A 25,380-nucleotide genomic window follows, 5' to 3' on the forward strand; every position below is an offset into this window, starting at 1 on the left:
ATATCACAGTCTTAATTATCGAATAAATATTACATATTTTTTTTCTAACAAGAGACAAAAAGTATATTCCGATGAAATATCCTTTCATCATCGCACCACTCGCCATCGGCAGGAAGAAGACGAGGCCTCCCACTAACACTGAGGTTGTGGAATGAACTTCCTGTCGAGGCTTTTCCTAGAGACTACAGCATGGGGTTCTTCAAAAAGGGCATATAAAGGCGTCTTAAGGATCGACAACGCTACGGTAACCTTGTTTACTATCAAACGGACCGTATGCTTGTTTGTCACCATAGTAGTATAAAAAAAGTATATATAATAATCATGTAGATTTTTAAATTCTTTTTAATAAACGCTTTATACCAAAATAAGTTTACACAAACGTGTTAAAAAGGGCAGTTAATGGTGAAATATATACTCTAGTTTTGGATTTTCCGGCATATTGTTTTAGATAACATCTATGCTGATTAGTTAAAAACATAATAAAGACGCGACATTGTTACATTATTATTATACATATCGATTAATTTACCTATTCTAAAAAATCTCGTGGCGCCAACTTAAATAAATTATTCAAAGAACAAGCAATAAACAATTTAAAGAATATCAGATTACTATAGCACAATGGTAATTCTGCGATTCCAATTCTAACATGATTTGCATTTCGTCGACTTAAAAGACATTTCTAATAAATTTTAATCTATTGATTCAATATATTTTATGAATCGTAATTCAATTTGACAGACAGAAGATTGGAACGACACATGCTCAAGACACCGACCGATTTCGACAAATTAAATGAAATAATATAAGAAAGCATTTAGATGTAATTAATCCATGTAAATAAATATAAATCGCTAAATTTATTGCGCAAAACTTGATAATGACTGAACCAATTTGACTATTTTGCAAAAGTAAGTTTCACTACCTTCGTTTTACCAACGGCTTTTTTACACATCTTTTGAAGATCTCAAGATATAGGCCAGGATAAACACATACCTAAGTAGGAAGTATTACAAATATTAATGAATACTCGTGTTATGTATTAAACAATTGGCCGGTTTCAAATTTTACATCGTGTGACACATACCTAGTTGCCCCATAAAAATACAGTTTACGGCCGGATTATGCTGGAAGATGAATACAAGCCAATCAGACATAGGTAAGAACAAAGCATCGTAGTGGGAAATGTGACTTTCAATCGTAAAACTGAACATAATTTTATTGCTTTCCAGTATTCTAACGCGCTGCGCCAACCCAGCATCCTACAGCTAACCCAACAACTAAAAGCCATAATTCTCGCCTTAAGCACGCCATATTGTAAAGGTTGCCAATTTAAGGATTATTGTAAATTTAGGGGTAGAAAATCGTTTATTGGGAAAATATTTAGTGACCTTTTTCGGGGAAAAAAATTATTCATGTGTGTGAAACTTTTTATTTTTTAACTATTACAATTATAATCTTCACAGGTAAAAGTATCCTGTTGTCGGAACAACTAAATCGTGCATTTTTTCGCTTTTATTGGCTTGTCCCAAGCCTTCCTATCTTGACTAGAGAATTTTTCTATACATGACAACTAGCTTTTAAATTTAACTCATATAAAAAAGAAGATATTTTATATTATATAATTTCTTATCGTAATATGTATCTAATTTTGATTTTCGGAATTCCATGTCGGTGGTGTGTTAAATCTATAACGTTGGCAATACTACATACTCGTATTGTACTTTACGAGTATATACCCACATACACGTAGTTATTTTTCATTATTAGTAACAAGTCTCCAAGGAATGTTTATGAGTCGTATGTCGCGGCAAGGGGCCACGTATGAAAGTAACTCTAGATAGTTTGTATGTGAAAGAAAACGTCTACATTGTTTGAAAGGCATCAGCAGAAATATAACCACCGACTGCCAAACTGGTCTCAGGCTACGCTACTAATGTCAATCCATACTGTGTCTATTTACATAACGAAAATGCAATTACTAGGAACGTCTACAAAATCGTCTTCCTCTGTTTGTCAAATTTCATAAACATTCATTGAGACTACTACTATATCCAATCTAAACATAATGTCCTGTATCGATGTATATTAATTTTAAAATAATAATCGTGAACATATTAACATGTAGTCGAAACTCAAATTCTATTACTTTAATACAGTTATGTCTATTTACGTGTCAACACAATATTATAATCTCAATCAATTTTAGCACAGAAATAAAAAAAAAAGCCGGTCAAGTGCGAGTCGGGCACGCGGGAGTTCCGTATAAAATCATCAGATTTAATTTTTTTAAATAACTACAAATTGTCGGTTTTCGGATATTTTTCCTTTACTTGTGCTACATGACATTACTTCTTGCCAAATTTCATGATTCTAGGTCAACTTGAAGTACCCTATAGGTTTTGATTCAATTTGCGAAATGCGATTGCAAAAAATGCAATATAAATGGAACATAAACGGCCGTATCTTTTGTTTACGTCAATTTAGAAGCTTGAATTTTTCAAGTGCTTTAAAAGATTGCAGATCTGAGTATATGATTTTAATTTCAACTTGATACCTCCGTGCGTTCCTAAGAAAAAAGGTCTTGACTGACGAACGGACCGGCGGACAAACAACGAAGCGATCCTATAAGGGTTCCGACTTTTCCATTGGAGGCACGGAACCCTAAAAAGAATAAAATAAAATCAATTTTTACACGCACCCTTGGATTGTAGTATCTGGCTGTATTTGTTAAATCAATAACCGCTCCCAGTTTAGGTATTTCCCGTAGTAAAGCAGGTATATCCCATCTGGAAAAAAAAACAATAAAATAATGACAGGGAATATATCGTCTTTGTTACGTAGCTTTATTTAATAACTTACATGAATCATATAGTACATAAGGTATGTGTAGTAGTTATATACTGTACACAGAATGAGAATATTCAATTTAGATGAAACCTAAGGGTTTAAATATTCATTCATTAAATACATATTATACATACATACATATTCGTATATGTGTATATTTTTACTCATGACATTACATCACTTAAAGTCATGCTCAGTATTCTTTGAAAAAATTAATTTAAATCTGTACTGAGCAATACAAACGAATGTCAAACGAGTGTCAAATTAAACTTTTTCAATTACCATATCAACATTACGATGTCGGGAACCAAAGGTCAAATACAACACTGTCAGTTTTTCAATTTGCAGTACGTCCGTCTGGACCTTGCGATATAGAAACTAATGTAATCACATCTCAGTCTTATTGTTCTTGAATTATATAAGTTGATATTACAATACGAAGATAGAATATAAATAAAGGTAAGGTAAGTATAATAAAAAATATATTTTATTCTGTTAGGAAGTGATAACGAAATATTTATTAACAAATATTTATATTATTTATTTACCAGAAGGAGACTTTGTACAAAAGTCGATTGCTTGGGTACCTCTGTCCCATTCGTGTTTGTACCGTACTGTGAAGCAGTTGTGTTTGCATGGCTGTGTTTCGGTTTGAAGGGTGGGATATGGCGTGAATTCACAGGGTACAGAGAAATAACACCTAAGTCCTCAGGAATGGCAACGCATGGGGGGTATCAATCCATTCAAAATAATTTCAATATTAATTCGCTCACAACTTCGCCGTGAAGTCCCGGCATAGAATGGACCACCCGTTCCTTTTCTTTCCCGTAAGTATTGTAAGAGAGGACTACGGGAATTTAATGATCAAGGGATGGGCAGTAGCATCATCAAACATCACCAAAGCCTAACTGCGGTTGCCAACCCGCCTGCCAAGCGTGGCAACTACCTATAAACCCCCAATGGGCAGTCTATGAAGGAAGAGACCTATGTTCAGTAGTGGATAGTCAAAGGACGTTATGATAGTAAAGATGATACTCAAAACTATTATCTATAAATCAATCTTTACACCAGTTTTCTCTGTCTGCTCTGTAATGGTAACATATATATACCTTTCTATTTAAAATATTATTGTCACTACACAGTATAAAACAAAGTCTATTCCCGGATTTGATGCGGTTTTTTTTATAGATAGAGTGATTCAAGAGGAAGTTTTATATGCATAATACATGCATAATATAATAGAGAAACACTGATAATTTTAGAGATTCCTAATGTAATGAAGGGCCTGCGGCGCTATTTAATGTCAGCATTGCACCCGTGCGAAGCCGGAGCGGGTCGCTAATTATTTATATTTGTATCTATTGTTCAATTCAAGCAATCACGCAAAAATACGAACGAAATAAATAAAAAATATACTTACATATGAGTAATTGCACTATTTCCCTGCTGAACACTCTGTAACAAGTAGAATAAACGTAATAATAAATAATATAAAACTACAGTATATATTGTGTAACGTTATTATATGAATCAAAAAAATAATAATTTTCTCATTTTATTATGCGTTCACTGAAATTCATCATCATCATCATGTCAGTAGTTATCTGTCAACTACTGAAAATAGGCTTCCCCCATAGACTGCTATAAAGTACACTAAAATTAGTTTTGTGGAATTATTTTAATTATATCATCACGAAAATGTGCCATGCATAACATTATTGATTGAGCCATGCATGGAACTGAAATTAGGCATCATGTAGTATATACACTTTAGTTACCCAGACCTTGTTTGCAAGTTAACCTAGTTACTGATGGCATTAACACACGCCCTCATGGTCACAGACAATGGTATACGACTACTTTGTGAAAGCCGCATTCGGGCGACACTGCGTTGATAAGGGAGCAGATCAATCATTACTAGCCCTACCTGACCAGTGTCATTGAACTTTGGCCAAGAGGGCCACCTGACGGAATCAAGTTTCGGACACATCTCCGATGAATAGATTTTAACATTACAGAAATTAAATAAGTTCAAATTGAAAAAGAACCACTGACGTCGCGGATATGAATACTCACAAAAACATGAACATATTTTTTCAATTTACACACGAAATTATTGATAAATCATTTGAATTTAAAATAAGCACATATATTTTATTAAATCGCTCGGCATAAATCTCGAAAAACCCATCTTTGTTTCACCGCAGGCTAAAATTATGGGGAAAAAAATTTTCAATTTTACCCAAAATCACCTTAAATAAAATGTCAGGTCTCATAATAATAGGTTGTTAGATTGGTCATAATTTATCGACGGTGTTGACAAGATGTAAAAAGATAACATAAAAGATTATGGAGCGCCAGGAGGTGTGTCTAAATGGGGTTAATTTTCAATTTCGATTCGTCGGTGGCCTTAATAAATTAAGCGAGACGATTTAAATAAATTCATACAATTACGGTACCGAGAAATGTGCATAAATATTGAACATTGCTACTTGACATGTCTTTGATTAACATTTTATATGACCGATTAAAATTAAACAGTGACATGAGAAAGTTGTCCAATTGGCATACCAATATCTTTTTCTTGGTAGTAGTGAGAATCAGTGCAATTAATTAATCGATTGAATTCATAATGAATGCCTGATAATTATCATATCATGTAATAAAAGTATGACAGTGGTATTTGCATAACGACGAATTACTTTTAAGGTTTTATTTATCATTAAAAGCAAGTATCACTGTGGTTGACTTTGATTAACGGAATTTTTCGACCACATCGCGACATTGGATCATGTTGAAATTTAGTATTCATGTTTATTTCTGAATACTCAACACACCTAACAGTTACAAAAGACAAGATAAGGCGAATTAGATAAAATAAGACTTTTTAATCTGATAGAAGCATCCTGATAAAAATATTTTCTACTTTTTGTTTCATTAAACAACGGTTCTTTTTTATTTATTATTGTATCTACATCTAAAAATCAAAAATTTTACTACTAGAAACTTTTGCTTCCTTGCTTTGTCTGCAAGAGTATTTTTAGGGTAAACAATTAAACATTAATTGCTATCTAAATTCAGTCTCCCCTCCTCCCAATGAAAATAAGCGTACAAAACATTTGGATGATTTATTCAAGTGAGATACATAAATATTTAAATTATTTGCAGACCACTATTACTACAAAAAGAGAATACTAAAAATTATGGAAATAAATTACAACAAACCCCTAAATTTAAACAATCGCCTTTACCGCGATTTTCAATTAACCTTTTAGGCATCGGAACAAAAAAAAAAACGGCAGGAGAAAGAAGCTTATTGAAAATTGTTGCAAAACGTGTGGTGGCACACAAAGGTAAACCTTTACATAAAACTAAAGACAAAAAAGATCCAGTAAAATCGAGCTTTCCGATTTGTTGGTACTACCTTATACAAGTTATACAACTAAGCACAAAAGTTATAATTATGACATAGTCCATAATCATTATCAAGGATTAATAATTTACTTAGTTCAAAACAAACAATAAGACCAACTAATAACAAATCATCCCCAAACGTAAAGATACGAACAAAAAACATTACCACACACCGGCAAAAGGATTACAAATTGACGTTCTGTAATAACACTGCAATCGAAATATATATAGAATTAAATACAAGCCGATCGAGGCAATAAAACCGCAGAGATGATCTGCGATCATAAATCGAGTCCATTACGGTATTAATGACAATCGTAACTCTCAATCACAACTCGAGTCTGAATACACCGGTATGCACCTACAATGAAACGAAGATTTTTTTGTCTTAAAGACAACATTTTTCATACTTTTTCTGTAATAAAATATTTACAATAGCAGAATTTCTATTGTTCAATAATATTTAAAATAAATTAAAAAATCTTAATAAGATCAGTAATAATATATACTATTAGTACAGTAAACAACCGCATTGTTGTCAACGTAGCAGTATTTTAAATTACTTACGTCCTTTAATAATCGGTCTTTAAGCAAAAATTTATTATTCAAGCGTCTCCACAGAATGACATCCATATGTTAAACATCGATGAAAAATGCGCTGAACATTCGCACGAAAGGAAGAAATCGTTAATAAAATAAACAACAATACTGTTTAATAAATCCTCGATTACCTGCTGACAAAAACCATATAACGAGACATGAGCATAACATTACTTACACGTGTCGTTCACAGATATATACATAAGTCTGTGAGAAATATATGTATTTGTGATATTTTTGCAGTTTTGCAAGCATTTAGGAACAGTAGATACAAAATGCAGTCACATGGCGATTTTTATTTTGACTACAAATACGAGTAGATAAAGAAACATTCAAAAAATTATTTCCAAAATTCTTGACTGATAATTAAAATTCTGGTTATACATTTATATGGTAAGAATATATGTTCTTAATAAATAATCGTTACATAAAATCATGCATGAAAACATATATAAATCAAATAAATAAGCATCGTGACTAAAGTGATTCAAACAGTGTTAAGACTGACAAAAAGCGAAGTCTAAAAAGAAACAACTAAAGTCGGACCTCCCATCAAATTGCAAGTGGCAAACACCTGACTTATCGCACGATCGCGTGTCGACAAAACGAATAACACCTTCGTACACCTCGATCATATTTGACAAATGCGAGGATCAAATAATCGCAAATACAACTCTACCACTACACTAAGCGATATTCAACCAATAGTACAAAAGAATAAGGATTTAATTAATATGGCACTTACATATATTTGCAATTCACGCGATAGAGATCTGAATATGTTAAATGATGTGGAGATTATATTAATATTAAATAGAGTACTTGTATATTCAAATAGATAAAGAAGTATTTAAAATAATAAGATAATCAGGAACAAGTAATAACCAATTGAATATGTTCTATAACCATATAGGTGTTACAGAAAGATCAATGTTATAGTGAGTCGACATTAAATAATATTAAAGTATTAAACTCCAATTTGCATTATTCTGGGAGCATATCTGACTACTAGCGAATATAACTAACGATATTACATTAATAGGTTAAGTAATTGTGGTTAATGTTTTCAAACAATTTCTTTTATAGAAATCCAGATAATTACAACCACAACACAAAAATAATTAGCCAAATAGGTGCTAAAGTGAGCACTTAGATACATTGGACAACAAATTTTTATTTATACTGGTATAGATTACATAAAAAAGTGTAACATGGTTATTTTATTTTTGTTTAAGTATGATACATAATTATAAAAGAAGCATACTTTAAATGGTCTACTATTTAGAACGTAATAAACCGGTGCAACAACTCGAACTAGATTCTTTACTCTTTCATAACGCATAGTAATCACCTTTGATAATATTCTAAAATATTCATATAGAACATTAACAGGCGTGCGACATTTTAATTATTCAGATTCATTGTACATTGTTAAGTGACAAAAATTTAAACGGCACCGCAGTCTATAAATCATTTATAGAGTAACTGTTTCGACATTTCGAAAATGCAAGATCACTGATTTGATTCCAAATGAATATGAAATGTTATTTATTGACACCCAAGATTTAGTTTTGGTTGTATTCCTCTGATAAGCGGCCGTGGATGCATTGCGTTGTCATCGTGTTGTTTTTCGACAATCATTTGATCCGTTACGTCGTTTATTCCAATGGTAATGATGGCATAATTGACAGAGGGCAACTATTGTTTCTATTGTGTTCTATTGATATTAAGGTTTTGTCGCCTTGTAATGGTGAAGCTTTTGGTATTGTTTTCGGGATCGTTATAGGCTTGTACAGCTTTGACACCGACGTGACTGCTGTGGTAAATTTAAAAAGGGTGGAGTCCTCATTCAAATTTTTGTATCACCTCTTAACGAACATTCCATTTGTACCATAGGCGTGTGGACACGTTTTAAAATTAAAGTACTTTCCAATCGTATAATAGAAGATAGACTAATGTTAAAATTACGATATAATTTAACAATTTAATTAAATTAATAAATAATTTAATAAATAAATTTAATAATAAAATAAAAAAATAAGAACACAAAAAAATAACTTTTTCTATCGTAACAAAATTAATATAAAATCAACGCGGGAGCAAAATAAGTAGATAACTATGTATCTTATTTCATTTTTTATTTCATGTACAATCCAAACCAATATTATAAATTTGAAAATGTGTTCGTTACCTTATAGCACCTTAACTGCTTAATTAATCACTATGAAATTTGGTGTACATGCACTATAAGGAATGGAAAAGGATATAGGCAGCTTATTATCCTGGTCAGTAAACCTATCCTGGTCACGCGGACAAAGTCGCGGGTAAAAGCTAGTAAAGAATAAAAAAAAGAATAATATAATGCATATATCGAAATACATGCATTAAATGCTTCATATATATGTATATTTATCTACTAATTTGGTAATAAGTGTAGTTACAATGAATAAATGTCTCAAATGCTACGGTTCATATTTGTCCGACAGTTGGATACCCACAGGGCATTGATTGACTATTGTAAGTGAGACATCAAGTTTAACTTGCTATAATTGATTAACGACTGAACTTAAACTCGGAGTCAAAGTAGTTAATTTACAACCAATTTTTTTACTTATGCGGGTTTTGTCAACACTACCGATTGTACCATATTTTATATACCTATAAAATGTTTCATATCAATTAATTTGTAAAACGTATACGGGTATCGTTTTAACAAGTATTTTAGTTCACTTAATAATTTATATAAAAGACACTCCCTATAGCATAATGTTATTATGTAAAACTTTAAACATGTCGTTCATATGAAATTTTAAATCACGTTACACACTGTAAATTATCTAGATTGATTGAAACTAGGCAGTTTGAACGAATTAACCATTTCAGTACTATTCAGTACTAATTTTTATGCTAATTGGTATATAAAATCCAAATTCAAAGAAATCAATTTAAAAGAATTGTGAATTTACTCTTCCTATGACTTTATCTCAGTCGTATTTAACAATTAAAATGGCATCGTAAATCGCGCGACTATAGTAACTACTGTGAGATAAGTATCGACATACGGCGTGAGGTGCTACATAAATAAAAGAAATACCTGTTAAAATCGGACTCCGTGTACAATTCGATCGATTAATCGAATGAAAACTCGGTGTATCGAATGTCGGGGGCATTTATCGCGCCTAATTGCGACCACACCGCTACGAAATACAGTTCGAAACGAGCTGGGTGGTTTGATGGGCATCGATGATACCTGACTTGCGCGACCCATCGGTTCAGGATTACTTGGGACTACATAAAATTATTGTGTCATTATGCCAAATCCCATATCATATACATATATAATAAATATTAGAAAACCTAAGAATTTATCGATTTTACTCCTAAGAGAATAATGTTCAATAAAGCTGCTTATATTTTAGCTATATGTTTAATTTAACCTAAATCTGTAACGGTAACTAGACAAGGACTAGGTATGAAGGGTGGGATATAGAAGTAAATTTAAAGGGTAGAAAAGAATAATTAATGCTCTACAAATCGCAAATCCGGCCCCACATGTACTCCATGCTCTTGCTATCACTTATGGGCGGGAGCACCTAGATACTAGCTTGAACCCTTCGATTCAGTGCAACGACGGGCTATGAGAATTGTCGATGATCCCAGGCTTGCAAGCGGAATCGAACCCTCAAGTCTTAGGAGAAATTTTGCCTCACTCTGCGTGTTCTACCGCTTGTACAACAGATTGTGCTCAGAGGAATTATTCAATATGATGTTTACGACCACTTTCTATCATCGTACAACTCGCCATCGACAAGGAGTTTAACCTCATACCGTACAGTCTAAATAGTCGCGTACAACGCAGTTTCTGAGATGTTTTCTCCCACGAACACTCAGGTTATGGAATGAGCTTCCTGCCGAAGTTTTCCCAAGAGACTACAGCATGGGGTTCTTCGAAAGGGGGGTAAAGAGGTTTCTTCAGGGTCGCCAACGCGCGCGTAATACCTCTGGTATTGCAGGCGTTCATAGGCTACGGTAACTGCTTACCATCAGGTGGACCGAATGCTTGTTTGCCATCTCGGTGGTTTAAAAAAATCTGAGTCCTTAGGAATGGCAACGCATGGGCGAAACAGTATACTCTGTTATAACCATGGTACTGCTCATATCTATAGGCAACGGTTACCACTTTCCATCAGGAAGACCGTCAGCTTATTTGCCATTCTAAAATGCTATAAAATTTTTTTTTTCAAAATGCAACAAGAAATATGTATGCGAATTTACGTCGTATCAATTTATCTAGATTATTTTATCGAAATAAATATATCACTATACTGTAATCATTACCGTATTTCAAGATAACTTTTTAATGGTCACCGTACATGATATAGCTTTTCGGGTGTTGCAAAATTAAACAGTTAATTATTTTCTTTTTGGCATTAAATACGGGCCTTGATAATATTATATGGCAATTAAGAACACCATAAACTGAAAGTATTATTTGCTTGACGTCAATTTTTTAAATATAAATGTAATTTAAATGTTTATAATAAAAAAAAATCTTCTCAAAAACAAATTCAAATCGTACATAATAATATCAACTACTATCAATTTATGATTTTTATGTTAATTAGAATATTTGATAGTGATTGGATACTTGTATATTAAAAATAATAAAAGTGGATCATTTATTTTGAAATAACGAGTGGCCCTCGCTATATTTGAATTCTTTTTATTTAATAGGGATTACTTCCGTGCTGGTCCCAATTAAATATTGTCACGATAGATGTCGCTCTTTATTTAGTGAAAGCTTCCCAAAGAGGGTCAGGCAGACAGACAGGCAGTTTTGGCTTTTGATTTTTCGACGGTCAGACGAACAATCGAAAAACCAAAAGCCAAAACTTTGAGTAATATAGATAAAAACATAATTAGGACAGGGACAGAATGATAATGGTGATGATGGTGATAATGATGATGATGTTAAGACGATATTAAACGTACAGTAGCTGCATCTAGCTTCCAATTTCTACTTCAATCATATCGCCATAACCGAAGACAAACTAAGTTCAGAATTCGAAACTACGTAGTCGGTTACCAATGCTAAGTCTCATGTTTGTTAAGACCCTAAATCAAACTGAGTGTAAAAACGAAAATATGCAAGTCTATCTGAAACTCGACTATAAATATAGATTTTATTTCAAAAGAGAATTTAAGTTCTTTCAGTTTCCAATAATAACGTTCATAGGATATGGTAACTGCTTACTATAAGGTGGGCAGTATATTTGTTTGCTACCCCAGTGGTATAAAAAAAATATTCGCTAGAATAAAGCAGATCAAACAACTGGATGATGGGTGCCTAACAATATTAAATGATTTACTACCACAATTAAAAAAAAAATTAAAACTAGACACTCATACAACCGGCAGACGAGACTGGGATCAATTTCCTAGTGAATAATACAGCTTGTTATTACTGTAATTACAAGCGGTGATAGACGACTGTCGACGTAAGAAATCCATAAGACTGAGAACGATGCATCCGTGTATTGCAGGTTTCCTTTATAAAATTTTATACCATGATAAGTGAATAATGTGAATAAGCACAATTTAGCGTGAATAAACTGCCGAAATTTGACAGCTGTATGTTAATTTGGCACGCAGAAATATCCGCCCTTCGCCAGTGCCTTTAAGTACATTTTGGACGCTTACAGATTAAGAATACCTAGAAATGTCAGGATTCTGAAAATTATTAACATAAACAAATATTTAGAACATAAATATTTACACAAACTTAGATTATATCGATAGAATTTAAATGAATCTATTTAGGTATTTAATAACGAAGATCATTTACCTATAACAGAAGTAGACATTTCTTCGTAGTATATTTCTGTGGTGCCGAATCAAAACAAGACAGCAAGAAAACTGATTACACGGTGCTCCCACGATCTCATGCCCCGGCGGCTTGTAAGGTACGAAACTTAGCGCGTACATGTCAAAAGATGTAATTATGAAGAAATCCAATCAGCGGCGGCGCGAAACGGCGCAAGCGTCGACGTTGATTGAGCGATAAATTTATTAAAGATAAATCACCCTATCACGACAATCGGCAGCTTTTTTTCAGGAGCAGACTGTTCAAATGATACATCGAACATTTCTTACAACTTACTTATCGGCTTACTGTCGTTTCGAAGTGTCTCTTTTACTTGTGCATAAGTATATAAGTAACTTACGTTCAATGTGTCGATTAGTTTATTATTTTCATTATTTCTCTTCAAATCTCGATACTACCAATTAAAAGATTTAAATGCAAATACTATTTTAAATATCACAGAGCAAACACCGTCGGCGAGCAGTGTACATAATAAAAAGTTAAAAGACATATTAAAGAAATATTTCTTCTACCTACGAGCCGTTCAAAGAGGAAGACACCGATGTTGTACAATAAATTTATAAAAATATACGCTTTCATATCTGTTGACAATTGTGACTATGGGCAAAAACATCATGCGAGGCTTTTTAATGTCACTCGTGAATACGCGAATATACTTATGAATAACTCAGATGAATCTGAACACGACTGTTGAAATACGACGTCTCCTCAGTCCAGACGTTTATTGTAACACAAAGATGTTATTATATTCTTGTAGGCGTATTGATGGCGCCACAACTCGACAAATATAAATCCTTTTATCGTAGAAAATATCAATGTTAAAAATACTAGGCATAATATACTTTATTATAAGGATAATACTACATGAGAATTAAAAATATTCTAATGAAATTTCGTTAGAATTTAACTTGCTGAATATCACAAAGTAAGTATTTCGAAATTAATTTAGCGAACTTAACATGCCACAACAAATCACATTTCATAGTGAATAAGCCCGTAGTAAATGTAAGCCCCGAGGGAGTTCAGCACTAAACAGTCTGACTAATTAGATGCACTAGGCAACAAAGGGCCGTATCATTCTTTTACTAAAGCGCATTTGTGAGCATGTATAATGGATTTTGAACTGTATTGGTCGAGTTATAAAGGTTATAACAAAATACAGCCAGAACTGTATAGTTCAACGTGAGATGGCGACATACAATACTGCTGCCCACGCGTAGGCGCCGCCGCGACGCAAAATTCGTGAGAAGAATTGTTCCCAACAGCAAAAGCTTTGACCTTAATACAAATATCTAGTATAAAAAAGTACAGGATAAATTTACCGATTTTACCAGTAAAAGTAATTTTTATCAAAAATACTCTTGTAATAGTTACACAAATCTTTAACCAGGCTTTTAAGCAATTTTTGCCCAAATATAAAATTATAAATATAATTCAATGAACCTTTTCCGCTACTACTTTTCCTTAAATATACCTTATAAACACATTTTATAATAACAGGAAAATGAAACATTTAAAAAATACAAACGTAATAAAACAGAATAAGGTTATTACTTTAAGAGTAGGTGCAGAAATACAGTGCATAAACGTCCTCATAATAAAACTAATCTGTGATTCAACATCAGGTACTAAACTTACATTCTAAGAAGTGCAACATTACATACCTAATACCCATAGAAGTGATCCATGATATACATATTGCACCTACTATGGGATTTAAACTACCTGAAATTTGATTACAAATATGAATAAGAAACTTAAAATTTTATCTTGCATTGACATGTATCTTGAATATATTTCAACAAAAAGCGGGTCACAATGATTCACTTGAAATGTCCAATATGCAGGAAAATAGAATACGAAGAATTTGCAATCAGAAATGAAATCACACGATTGGTGAACAATGGCGCCGCTCATATTTGGCAATGTATTTTTATTGGCCTGTGTTTTAAATGAAGTAACCCAAAGAATACCTTTTAATATATAACTCATATACTTATTATACAAAAGCACATTTAAAAATGCTTCACATGTATTATGATTCTACCATAATACATGGGAAGCATTTTGGCCTACCGATGATCAAACATCTAAAATTCATGAACAGTCGAATTAACTCAACAACACTTTAAGTTTTCTATTAAAATTACAACGATAAATGGAAATAACCAATTTACTTTTACCATTTTTATAAAATTAACATCTTAAGAAACTTATGTAATTAATAACATTGGCACATGCATGACAAAATAAAGGATCCCAACTATGAAGATTAATAAAAAAAAACTAAGCATGCTCAGAAGATGAGATAAAACTGGCATGTAAAATAATGCTGTAGAGAACTACAAACATTATCGTTATTTAGTATATAGTCAGTTGTTAACTAAACAAATAGAAAAAAAATAAAACAGATTGATTACCAGATATTACGATACACTGTCACATAGAGATACTAAATTATATAAAGACCATTTAAATAAAGTATTAAAAAATTATAAAAAGTTACTATATCAATATAAAATTTCGCAATTACCGTGATCACAAAAACTACTTGTGTAATCTCATTATAATTAAACCGTGTACGTTCCAATGTGCTGTGGCGCACGAGTTGCGAACCTTGTCGTCAGCATGTCGACTATTGGGCGGGGCGACACACCTCTCTATTACCGTTCAGCCCCCTATAGCAGCAGGTGTTAACATTAGGCTACATTCAAACTTAAATACTAATCAGCAAGTGCGGAATTAAAAAATAAACAATTTCATTTTGGAGTAAAATCCAAAACTTACAACGCTTCATAGAAAGAAAATTTACATTTTTTTTAACTTAAATCTGCAATCGTATTGTGTGTTCTGCTTTGATTCGTTAAAACTATTATTATTATATTTTGACAAATACAAGAAACCTAAACCAACACAAATAATAATTGTAAAATACTAAAGTAAACAAAAAGTTAATATAAAATAAAATTCCAGACCAAAAAGTGAAACACTGCTATTTTATATTTATTTATTATGTTTTAATATCTATCAAAAAAGTAATAGAAATTACTGAATTTGTAAGAACTGATCATGAATATGCTAGGAGCTATACACTAAAAATATAACAACAATATCGACTATTTTTTTAGACCGTAAAACAGTAACACAAACTGCACTGCGGAGGCGGAAATAGAATAAACGAAAAGAGTTTCGTATTATTCGTATTTGAGATACCAGTATAAAATTAATTGATGATGTTGAAAAGTATCTTATGACTCGATCATTGGACTCTAATTGCTAAAACATTTTTATAAATATACAACGACATTAAAAACAAGCAAATTGGTAACCCAGACATCTCCTTACTTTACAATCTTGTGTTTTATAAAAAATATTATTATTAAAAAACCCACAATGCAGTAATTAATGTTCTTACAGAGATTACGTATCATCCAGTTGACCAATTGATTGAATTATCCCATATAATCAACAAGCTACGAATGTATGTAAATTAAATTAAAAGATAGTAGATAGAGTACCAAAGAAGCAAAGCCTTTTGCTGGAACGATTAATAACACGCCTCTTTGACCCGAAGAATATTTAGAGTCAGAGCAAACCCACCGTGTTATAAAGGTAATTCTATAATATAAAACAATATTGACAACAGACCTTTTATTTAAATTTATCTTTTTAGATTTCATATTTTACTATTTTGTATATGTCTTTTTATAACTCTTTTTTGTTTTTACTGTTCTAACATATACGCCTTTATAAAGGAAGTAAAAGCCTCTAATTGTATTTACCTATTTATTACCATCGCCTTTCCCTCCTACCAGTGCACATTAAATTTAATTAAATAAAAATTAATAAATAAATATACACACCAATGATACTTCTAAAATCTCATATTCCTAAGTACTTAAAATGTATAAAATGATAATATGCATGTTTTCGACTGAAGAACAAGCAACATCATTAGCCTTATTTAAATTATTAAGCAATAATCATTTTTTCGATGTGACTTATACACCTGTATCTACGATTTACGAACATCCGATCGTTTTCTAACTTCCCAATTATTCACGCTTGAATATAGTAATAAAATAAAAAACCATTAAATAATATATTATTGCCATAATATATGCGTTAATTAATTAATTATGTGACGACGATGTTCAATCAACGCAAAGGTTAAAAATTAACTGACAAACTTATAATGAATATGTATAGATGTTTCTTGATTCAAAGAGATTCATTCGAAAATACATAGCAATTTTATGATGTGGGATCGATAAAGATTATTCAGTCTATAAATTATAATGATAGTAAAATATTGAAAGAGCAATCGGCTTAGAGCAATCCGCAAAACTATTTGGCCTTGTTTAGATCGTAAACGCGTATTAAGAAAACACAAATATCCGCAATAAAATTGTATACATTGAGATTTATGTCAAAATATTTATTGTTAAAGAGTGATGTCATCTTTATATAAAAATATTAGTCAAAGGATAAGAATAGTTAGTTTCTAAAAAAATGTAAATTGAGTACTGTTTTATAAAAATGCACGAAATGAAAAAGTCACGCAACTTGAATGTAATTATATAAATAAGAAGTAAATTTCCAAACAACCATATTATAAGCTCATAAATCAAAAGAGAATTCCGACTGAACATCTTAATTTGCATCGCCATGAACCACACAGTGACACTAACGACTCACTAACTAACACGAAAAATGTGACTATCCATTTCTGTGTTACCAAAAGCGTCATTAAAAACCCCAATAACTATGATCAAGTTATTTAATACGTGTGCTTAAAGTATTCTCCATTAATTTTCAATTAGAAAATAATTTACAGACGAAACTAGATTCCAGCGAGGTGCCGACGTTTTCTTCGTTCCCATTAATTTTCTCTTACAATAAAATATGAAACGCCTTTAATGTTATTTCGCATCGATCTGCTAACGATATTTTAAAATGTTGATACAAGTTGGTTAATGGTTGATACAAGTTAGACATTGCATATTTTACCGTTATTCGACAATAACGTTTAAAATGGGAACAAAACAATCTCGAATTTATTAATGCTGGAATGTAATAAAATAATAAAGTGGTGTTAGCAGTTAATCAACTGATGATATCTTATTTAGAGGGAGCTAATGAGAAACGTAGATCACATTTGGTAATGATGACATGGGTAGATTTATCAAACACTTTCGATCCACAACTTATGCGCGGTGATTAAGGTATTCGTGTTGACATAATGGCCGGGCAAACGGAGTTAAACGTTACTATTTCATAATATTTTTCCGAGTGTTTCTTAATACCTGTGTATCCCAGAAAAAGTAATGTAAATAACTTGATCATTAAGATGCTCGTAGTTTTGTCGTAAAATTGAAGGTTTATACATTCTTAACTTTGGTACAACCAAAGTCAAGTGTGTGTTGTAGAATACATTGATATACATATTCAACTAGAGTAAAAATATACCTTTTATTATATATGCATATATAGTGTGTATGTAGAGTGTAAAAACAAATCTAAAATGTGAAGATGAATCAGTGTAAAGCTCATGAATAAAATCAGTCTTCAAACAAGTCCGCTTATAATTAATACAGTGTTATTCATAGTAGCGGACAATGTGTAACTCAAAGAAAGCAAGCTGCGAATTATAGTTCACAAGGCGAAATCAAATAGAGGAGATGCCTACTAGGTATATGAGACTTCACAGAGATCAAGACACAAATATCAGACTAATGGTATCGCCATAGTTTATACAACAGTTAATACTTTAAATATTGCAATTTTTTTTTATTATTATTGATAATAAAATCACATTTTTCTCATAAGGCTGAATATATTTTAGGTAAATATTGATACAAATATGACGTTATTAGAGCAGCAATAACTGATTCAATAAAGTGTAAAAATGGTGTGAATTGATGATTTATATTGACTGTAGCTAAAAATATTATTGTAAAGATCATATCCACGAGATGCTAGCAAGCAAAACGGACCACTGCACTGCACATTGTATGCTAAATGGTGTACCATTAAAGGGAACGGCGCTTAATAAACACATTACACTGCGATATTAGGCGCGCGCGCACAGCCGACGTGATTAAGCGACAAGAACGTGGGAACAAATTTTAAGAGATCGAAGAAAGGAGTTAGGAACTTAGGAGTAACTAATTGTTACTCAAGTACATCCACAAAAGGTCATGTGTTAAGAATAATTAACCTAATCCAATATAAGCCTATGTTTAAATATATAAAATGATAATTCAGAAATAAACATCTGATTTCTTACAAATCCTTACTAATATTATAAACGTGGAGGGATGCAACTCCCCCCAATAGGGGAGGCCTATGTTCAGCGGTGGCCATTTAACAGCTGATATGATATGATATTATAAACATGAAAGTTAGTTTGTCACATCATATCACCTTAACGGTTTAACTAAACTGTAATATAATATAATAATAAATTTGATATAAATATATTATTTTTCTTGCTTTACAATGCAGTATGAGAGTAAAGCTTTTTAACATTTATGAGACAACATATTCGAAATCAATCTTTTAGGAACATAAAGTTGCAAATAAAACTCAATTAAAAAAATCGTTAAACGGGTAGTACTAACGTGTAACTAGAATAGTACCGGAAGCCGAGAAATTAAATGATCAAATCAAACTGTACGATGGCAATAAAACTACAAACCCAACTACCGTAACGCACAACGCCAGCATAAAATATCAAATACCATAACGAAAATGCACTAAAACGGGGCGCGCACTGAGCGTCGTCACCGCACAATGGGTAGGTGGCTTTATGAAAATATCAATAATAGTATTCAAAGTAGTTTAGTACGCTATTAATGCACGGCGCGCTTGCAGACAAATTCAATTGACAGGAGCCTGCGACAGAGCCCCAGGGTGCCCCTCGTTTACATCTACCCGACTATCTATTTACGCTTGTATTGGAAATAAAATTGAGCGGTGAGATTGCATAGGAACTTTCAAAGGGTGCGATCGAAACTTTATGATCCGATTTTATTGTTGTCAACGATACTGTAGTCTTTATAAACACCGCGACGTTATAGTAGACCTTTATTCAAAATCGCAGATTTTTAACTTTATGACTTATTTTAATCAATAACACAACAAAAGATATATACATGCCGAATTTATGAATGATGACGATTTAAGTATTAGGTTTCTATACGAGTATATATTATACACATAATGGAAAAATGCCAGTTACATGAATACTATCACTTAATTTGCCAGGGGTGTTCTCCACTAGTAATATGAACGTTACTAGAGCTAGAATACACGGATATACGACCCAGGTCTCCCAAGCTACTGCAGTCTCTGACCAGTATAACCCCCAATTGCAGTATCCCTCTTTCCCTTTCCCTTATAAATCCTTCATTCCTTTTTTACCTACTTCTTTTAGTTACTCCCAACATCTCCCTCCTTTTTCATTAATCCTTTCTTCCATATCGTAGGTAGCGGATACCACTAACAAATACATTCCTACGGTTGACATCAGGCAGGCGACTAGTCATAAAACCAAAAGCCAAAACCTTAGGCGATATGAATAAAATTATACTACGCCGACCCCAAATTATTGAGATAAGAGCAGGAAGAAGATAAATAATATCACTGAATTTAATAAGTTAATGAATCTTTTCCTTTGAACTTTAAACATATTTTTTACTTAATTTTCTTAAATAACAAAACACGTTCTTTCTTCTCGATAATATATATTTGTATCTGTATTTGTATATTATCACCCACTATTTATTTATCAAGCATAACGAAAAAGTCACAAGCATTGTTCAGTTTGTGTAGCTGCAAAATAGTATAAGTCTGTATAAAATGGCATAATGCCGTTGCATCAAACCATTGTCGCATAGCTAAGCTCAAACCCGATCGTCTCAATACGTTTACAAGATGCGTCCCAGTGGCGTTATCACAAAATATGATAGATCGTCGGTCGCAATGCGACGTTCTCCCACGCGGACGCAGCGCAACTGTGATTAATTATAATTCGAATTTTATTCAAAGTGAACACCGGACAAACTACGATACCAATCAATAAACGGTTCCATACCGACGACGCACTACGGTACCGACACGATACTACAATTTACTGTTGCCGATACACTGTATGAAGACGTCAAACATGCACTGAACGTGCCTTGATAGAAAGCTTCGGAACAATAGTAGCGACATTTTCATTGTGATACGAATCCCTCGTAATACAATACAAAGCGGATGAGAGATCATTTATCACTCGATTGCACCTCCGCGATCGCACTTTAGTCTCACTTCTGTATAAAATCTCAACAACGTCGCAAGTGCATGCGCACATCTAAAATTGTCTCTCATAATAAACCAACATAATCCATTGAAATATCTTAAACTATCTGTTTAGTATGAATAAAACATCAAATTGTAGTAAGCAGGAGGTAAAGCAAAATCCGACATATCAAATACCATAAAATATCCATGAGAGCCGTCATAAAAGCTAAAGCGACTCGGTAACATTTTAAATTGCGCAATAGGCTTATTATTCAATAAACACATTTGTATACACGAATTCCTGTAAGCCGTGTGTTTTGATCATTAGCCTCAGATATTAGACCCCCGTGAGTATCGACTCACACTGCGTGAGAAATAGTCGACCATTTGACAATATGGTCGATACAAATAAATTCTATATTACCAGACCAATATTCCACCGCATTATAATACTAGGACCTGGTTATCTCTATGCGGCAGATCTCACTACAAACTACATGTGAATGGACAGTTTCCTGCTGGCTGCTCATGTGGATACTTACTAGTTGCTCATGTACACATCATTTGTAACATAATACCGTAACCAAGCATAGTAATGAACACGAAACTAGTCTCGTTAACGGCTATTTACATATCCTATAAAGTAATAAAGATGTGAGCAAAGAATATTTTTTACCAGACAATACGTTATGCAGACAATAATCACAAGCAATTCCATATGACAGTGATTATGTCTTTATAACCGCATAAATCATAGAACGAGCTCACAAGCGCCACAAAGATAGAAGCGACACGCATCCCCGTCTCGCGGTATAATAAATAACAGCCAGTTCTCGCTTTCAAAGAGAGGCCGGGGAGCAATAAGTCGCGGACGGGTCAGAGGTGAAGTGAATAAAAAACGGCCGACAATTAAATAGCGTTCTTGAAGGTTAATGAGCACAATAAATATGTTGTCGGCACCGCAGCTGCGGACAAACAAATGCAGTGCCGTCACACGTGAGGAGGGTTATGGCGGAGTTCTATGGGAAGGCACACGGTTGGTTGACTGGCAAGTTCACTGTCAAACTAGGACACTACACGATATGTTTCGAGGACACTTAATAGAGAGAACAAACTAGACTAAATAAATATAGAATTGAGCATAAAAAATAAATTAACATTTACAAACAAATCGTATTCGAGTTATTTGAGCAACTTTAATAGATTTCGTTAATCCAGTAATATATTACAACTTGCATCAAAACTAACCCAGATTTTTATTACTTAAAAGACGTGTTTATGAAAACGTTCTTTAGAAAATTGGTCACAGTATGTTTAACGCGTGTACAAAATGAAATCTTTATTACATATAATCTGATTATTTATTACTCAAATAGCGCTATTAAGATCATTAGCTTTGAATATTTTTCTTTGTCATGTCAATAAATAATAATACAATAATGTAACGGCGGAGCTCTATTCCGAAAATTATATTCCTTTGAATAAAAATGTTGGAGTACCTAAACAGTTCTTTAATACTTATAGTGTAAAATATAGCTTTAATTATGTCTAGGCCTACAGTACCTACATGTAGAATGTGACGCAGTCCCTAACAAGGGTACACAGCATTCACACACGACTACACCAGACGGAGGCATACCTGCATTTGATTTATAATGAGAAGGGGACAGAAACTGCGGGTGTGAATTTAATCGGCGAACCTTTACATCCTGGGGTACATATAACCAATTTAAAAGACCTCTGAAAGTTAAACGGAGCGCCTATAAGTGGTCCGTTAGTCAAAGCAACGGCTGTGGTTGAAAACCTCCATCTTAAAATGGTAGGGGTATATAACACAGCGGGTAGCATTAACTGCTGGCGCCTCGGACAATATAGAACATCTTCGTGACCACTGACTATTATAAACGCTTATAGATTTTTTCCGTGGCCTTTATTATTGGAACGTGATCGAACTTTTTAACGAACGCCGCCGACGACTCAATATGAATTTGTGGATACATAAATTTATTTCCAGCCAACTACAAATAATTAACAAACATGGATACTTAGTCAAAGAAAAATTTGTTTGTTGTCATAAACCAGTTTTAAATAATAAGACGGAAGTCTGCATTGATAATTTGATTAACATATGCATTGCGGCGACCGTCTTTAAGCACACGAAAAAATGCATTACCACAGTCATCATTACATCTCTGTTGTGTTTCACAAAGTTCAGCTAAATACATAGTGTGAATTAGGTTCGGCTTGCAGTCATGGATTTTGTTGAAAGTTGGTTTTATCATTATGGTTTTGGATTTAGAGATGAATATTGCTCGTTTCATTTATATTATGATATTGGTAAAGATACAAAATCAACAGGGATATATTAGCACCAGTCGGAAGGTAGAAACCGTGGGTGTTCCTAACCAGTCTTATTTTTGTACACACAAACTACCGCAAGGAAATTTAGTAATTGACAATAGATGGGCAGGAACACGAACTGAATACACATACTGAAAACTTGTACTAAGGATTAATATTATAAATAAACAGCTATTGAACTATCATGCAGCTCCATCGAGTCCCAAACTAATCAGAGCTTGTACCATGGATTGGCACTACAATAACATATCTAGTGTTAATGACTTTTTCACTTCAGGGGCTTTCAATTAATACTAATATTGAAACGATAGGCAAAATTTAGAATACTAGATTATAATTGATAATAATCTAAAATACTTAAAGTATATTTTTCCATTCACTTCATAATATAGTTTAAAAGTAATATAAAATTACTAATCCAGGCAGTAAGACGAATGTGACACTAAAGTTACCGACAAGATACCAAGAAACACACCTGTACTATCCAACTAACAGTGAATAGTATCCTCTTTTTGTCTTTACACATTCTGTGTGATTTATAAGACTAATAAAAAATGTCAATAGTAGTTCTTCACTTAAGACCCTTCGTACACATTGTTTTTCAGATATACCACAATTTTTATTGTGTCAATTATCGTTCATAGTATAATGCTTTAATTGAAACATTAGGCAATGAGCCGATTCTGAAGCGCCATTTCCATATTTTTATCTCTTTAGCAAGTTGTTTAATCTGGTAGTTTCGCAAAATTACTGTTTTAAACTAATTTTAAACTAGTTTATAATAGTCCATCTATTATAAACTAGTTTTAAATTAGTTTTAGGAAGTTTAATTTAGTTGGAAAATTAGTTCTTAGATTAAAGATTTTGATGTGAAATGAAATATTTTTTTTATTTAGAAGTACACTACAAAAGAATTTCATTAATTTGTGGAATTCTTTATTAAAATAAAATCATTATTAAAATAAATATTTATTTATCGAAATCCAGTTCAATGTGCTGCACGCGTAATTTGAGGACACAAAGCCAGAAGCGACAGTACAAGATCTAAATCAAACATACCTACATAACCCAAAACTGAGTTGCACTCAAAAACCTTAACCGGTGGCTGGCCGAAACGCCGCCCTGTGTTTTAGAAGAAGACAAACAAACCGAAGATAGTAGACAAACAGATGTAAATGACCGAAATGTGAACGTCATGTTTGGCATTCCCATAAAGCAACGTTAACACGTCATTAGAGGTAATGATGCCGTGATTACAGAGTGGAAGCGGGGTGAGCGTTGGTCAGATGATTGCCTGCTTACTGTGTGGTCTCGCCTTTATAAACAAACACTGGCTTGACTCTCGAATTGGGACCACGTGTCGATTCTTAAATATATGTGGTAAGGATGTCTTCACATGATATCATAGTAGATGTTTATAACGTGGTAAATTAATTAGGGCATCCCGGAAATCTGTAATTTGTAAATGAAGCAATACATTAGATACTCAATACATTAGGCTCATATTTGATAGACCCGATCATTTATAGATTAAAATTTATGAAATTATTATTTTATAAACCATTCCACTTCCAAATTACAAAATTAATTTTTAAATGTAATTACGAACTCAGCGAAATTGACGCCGAGTGAAACAAACTAATGAATAGAAACTGCAAGAATTATTTACAGGAATACCTATAGAAAAACATTAACTAATAGTGATACCTAATCTAATAAATGATGTATTTTTAGAAATGAACACAAATATGTAGTGCTATACCTACATACACCATACATATAAACATAATAGTTATCTGGTGTTTAAAATAAATTCATTGAGAACTTCATTATAATATGTACTATTTTCCCAAAGAGTCTGACGTCAAGCAAGCGGCCGGTCGTAAAACTAAAAGCCAAATCTTTTTGTAATATGGATAAAAACATATTACGCCGACCCCAAATTATAATTGGGATAAGGGTAGGAAGATGATAATGGTGAT

The 25,380-nt window shown here is 32.8% G+C and overlaps 1 protein-coding gene across 4 annotated transcripts in view; it reads right to left on the bottom strand.

Annotated features, from left to right (window-relative positions):
* Positions 1 to 25,380, bottom strand: part of LOC113509604 (RNA/RNP complex-1-interacting phosphatase) — a 100,193-nt gene that overhangs the window by 64,284 nt on the left and 10,529 nt on the right. For all 4 annotated transcript variants that reach the window (XM_031910916.2, XM_026892963.3, XM_052899224.1 and 1 more), the window contains exons 3-4: positions 4,271 to 4,305; positions 2,702 to 2,789 (exon numbers count right to left, since the gene is read on the bottom strand). In XM_031910916.2, coding sequence (XP_031766776.1) covers positions 2,702 to 2,789; positions 4,271 to 4,305 — 123 coding nt within the window. The remainder of the gene's footprint in view (positions 1 to 2,701; positions 2,790 to 4,270; positions 4,306 to 25,380) is intronic.

This window comes from Galleria mellonella, unplaced genomic scaffold, assembly GCF_026898425.1.
Source record: "Galleria mellonella isolate WM207_F2 unplaced genomic scaffold, CSIRO_AGI_GalMel_v1 utg57, whole genome shotgun sequence".
Classification (NCBI taxonomy): Eukaryota; Metazoa; Arthropoda; class Insecta; order Lepidoptera; family Pyralidae; genus Galleria; species Galleria mellonella.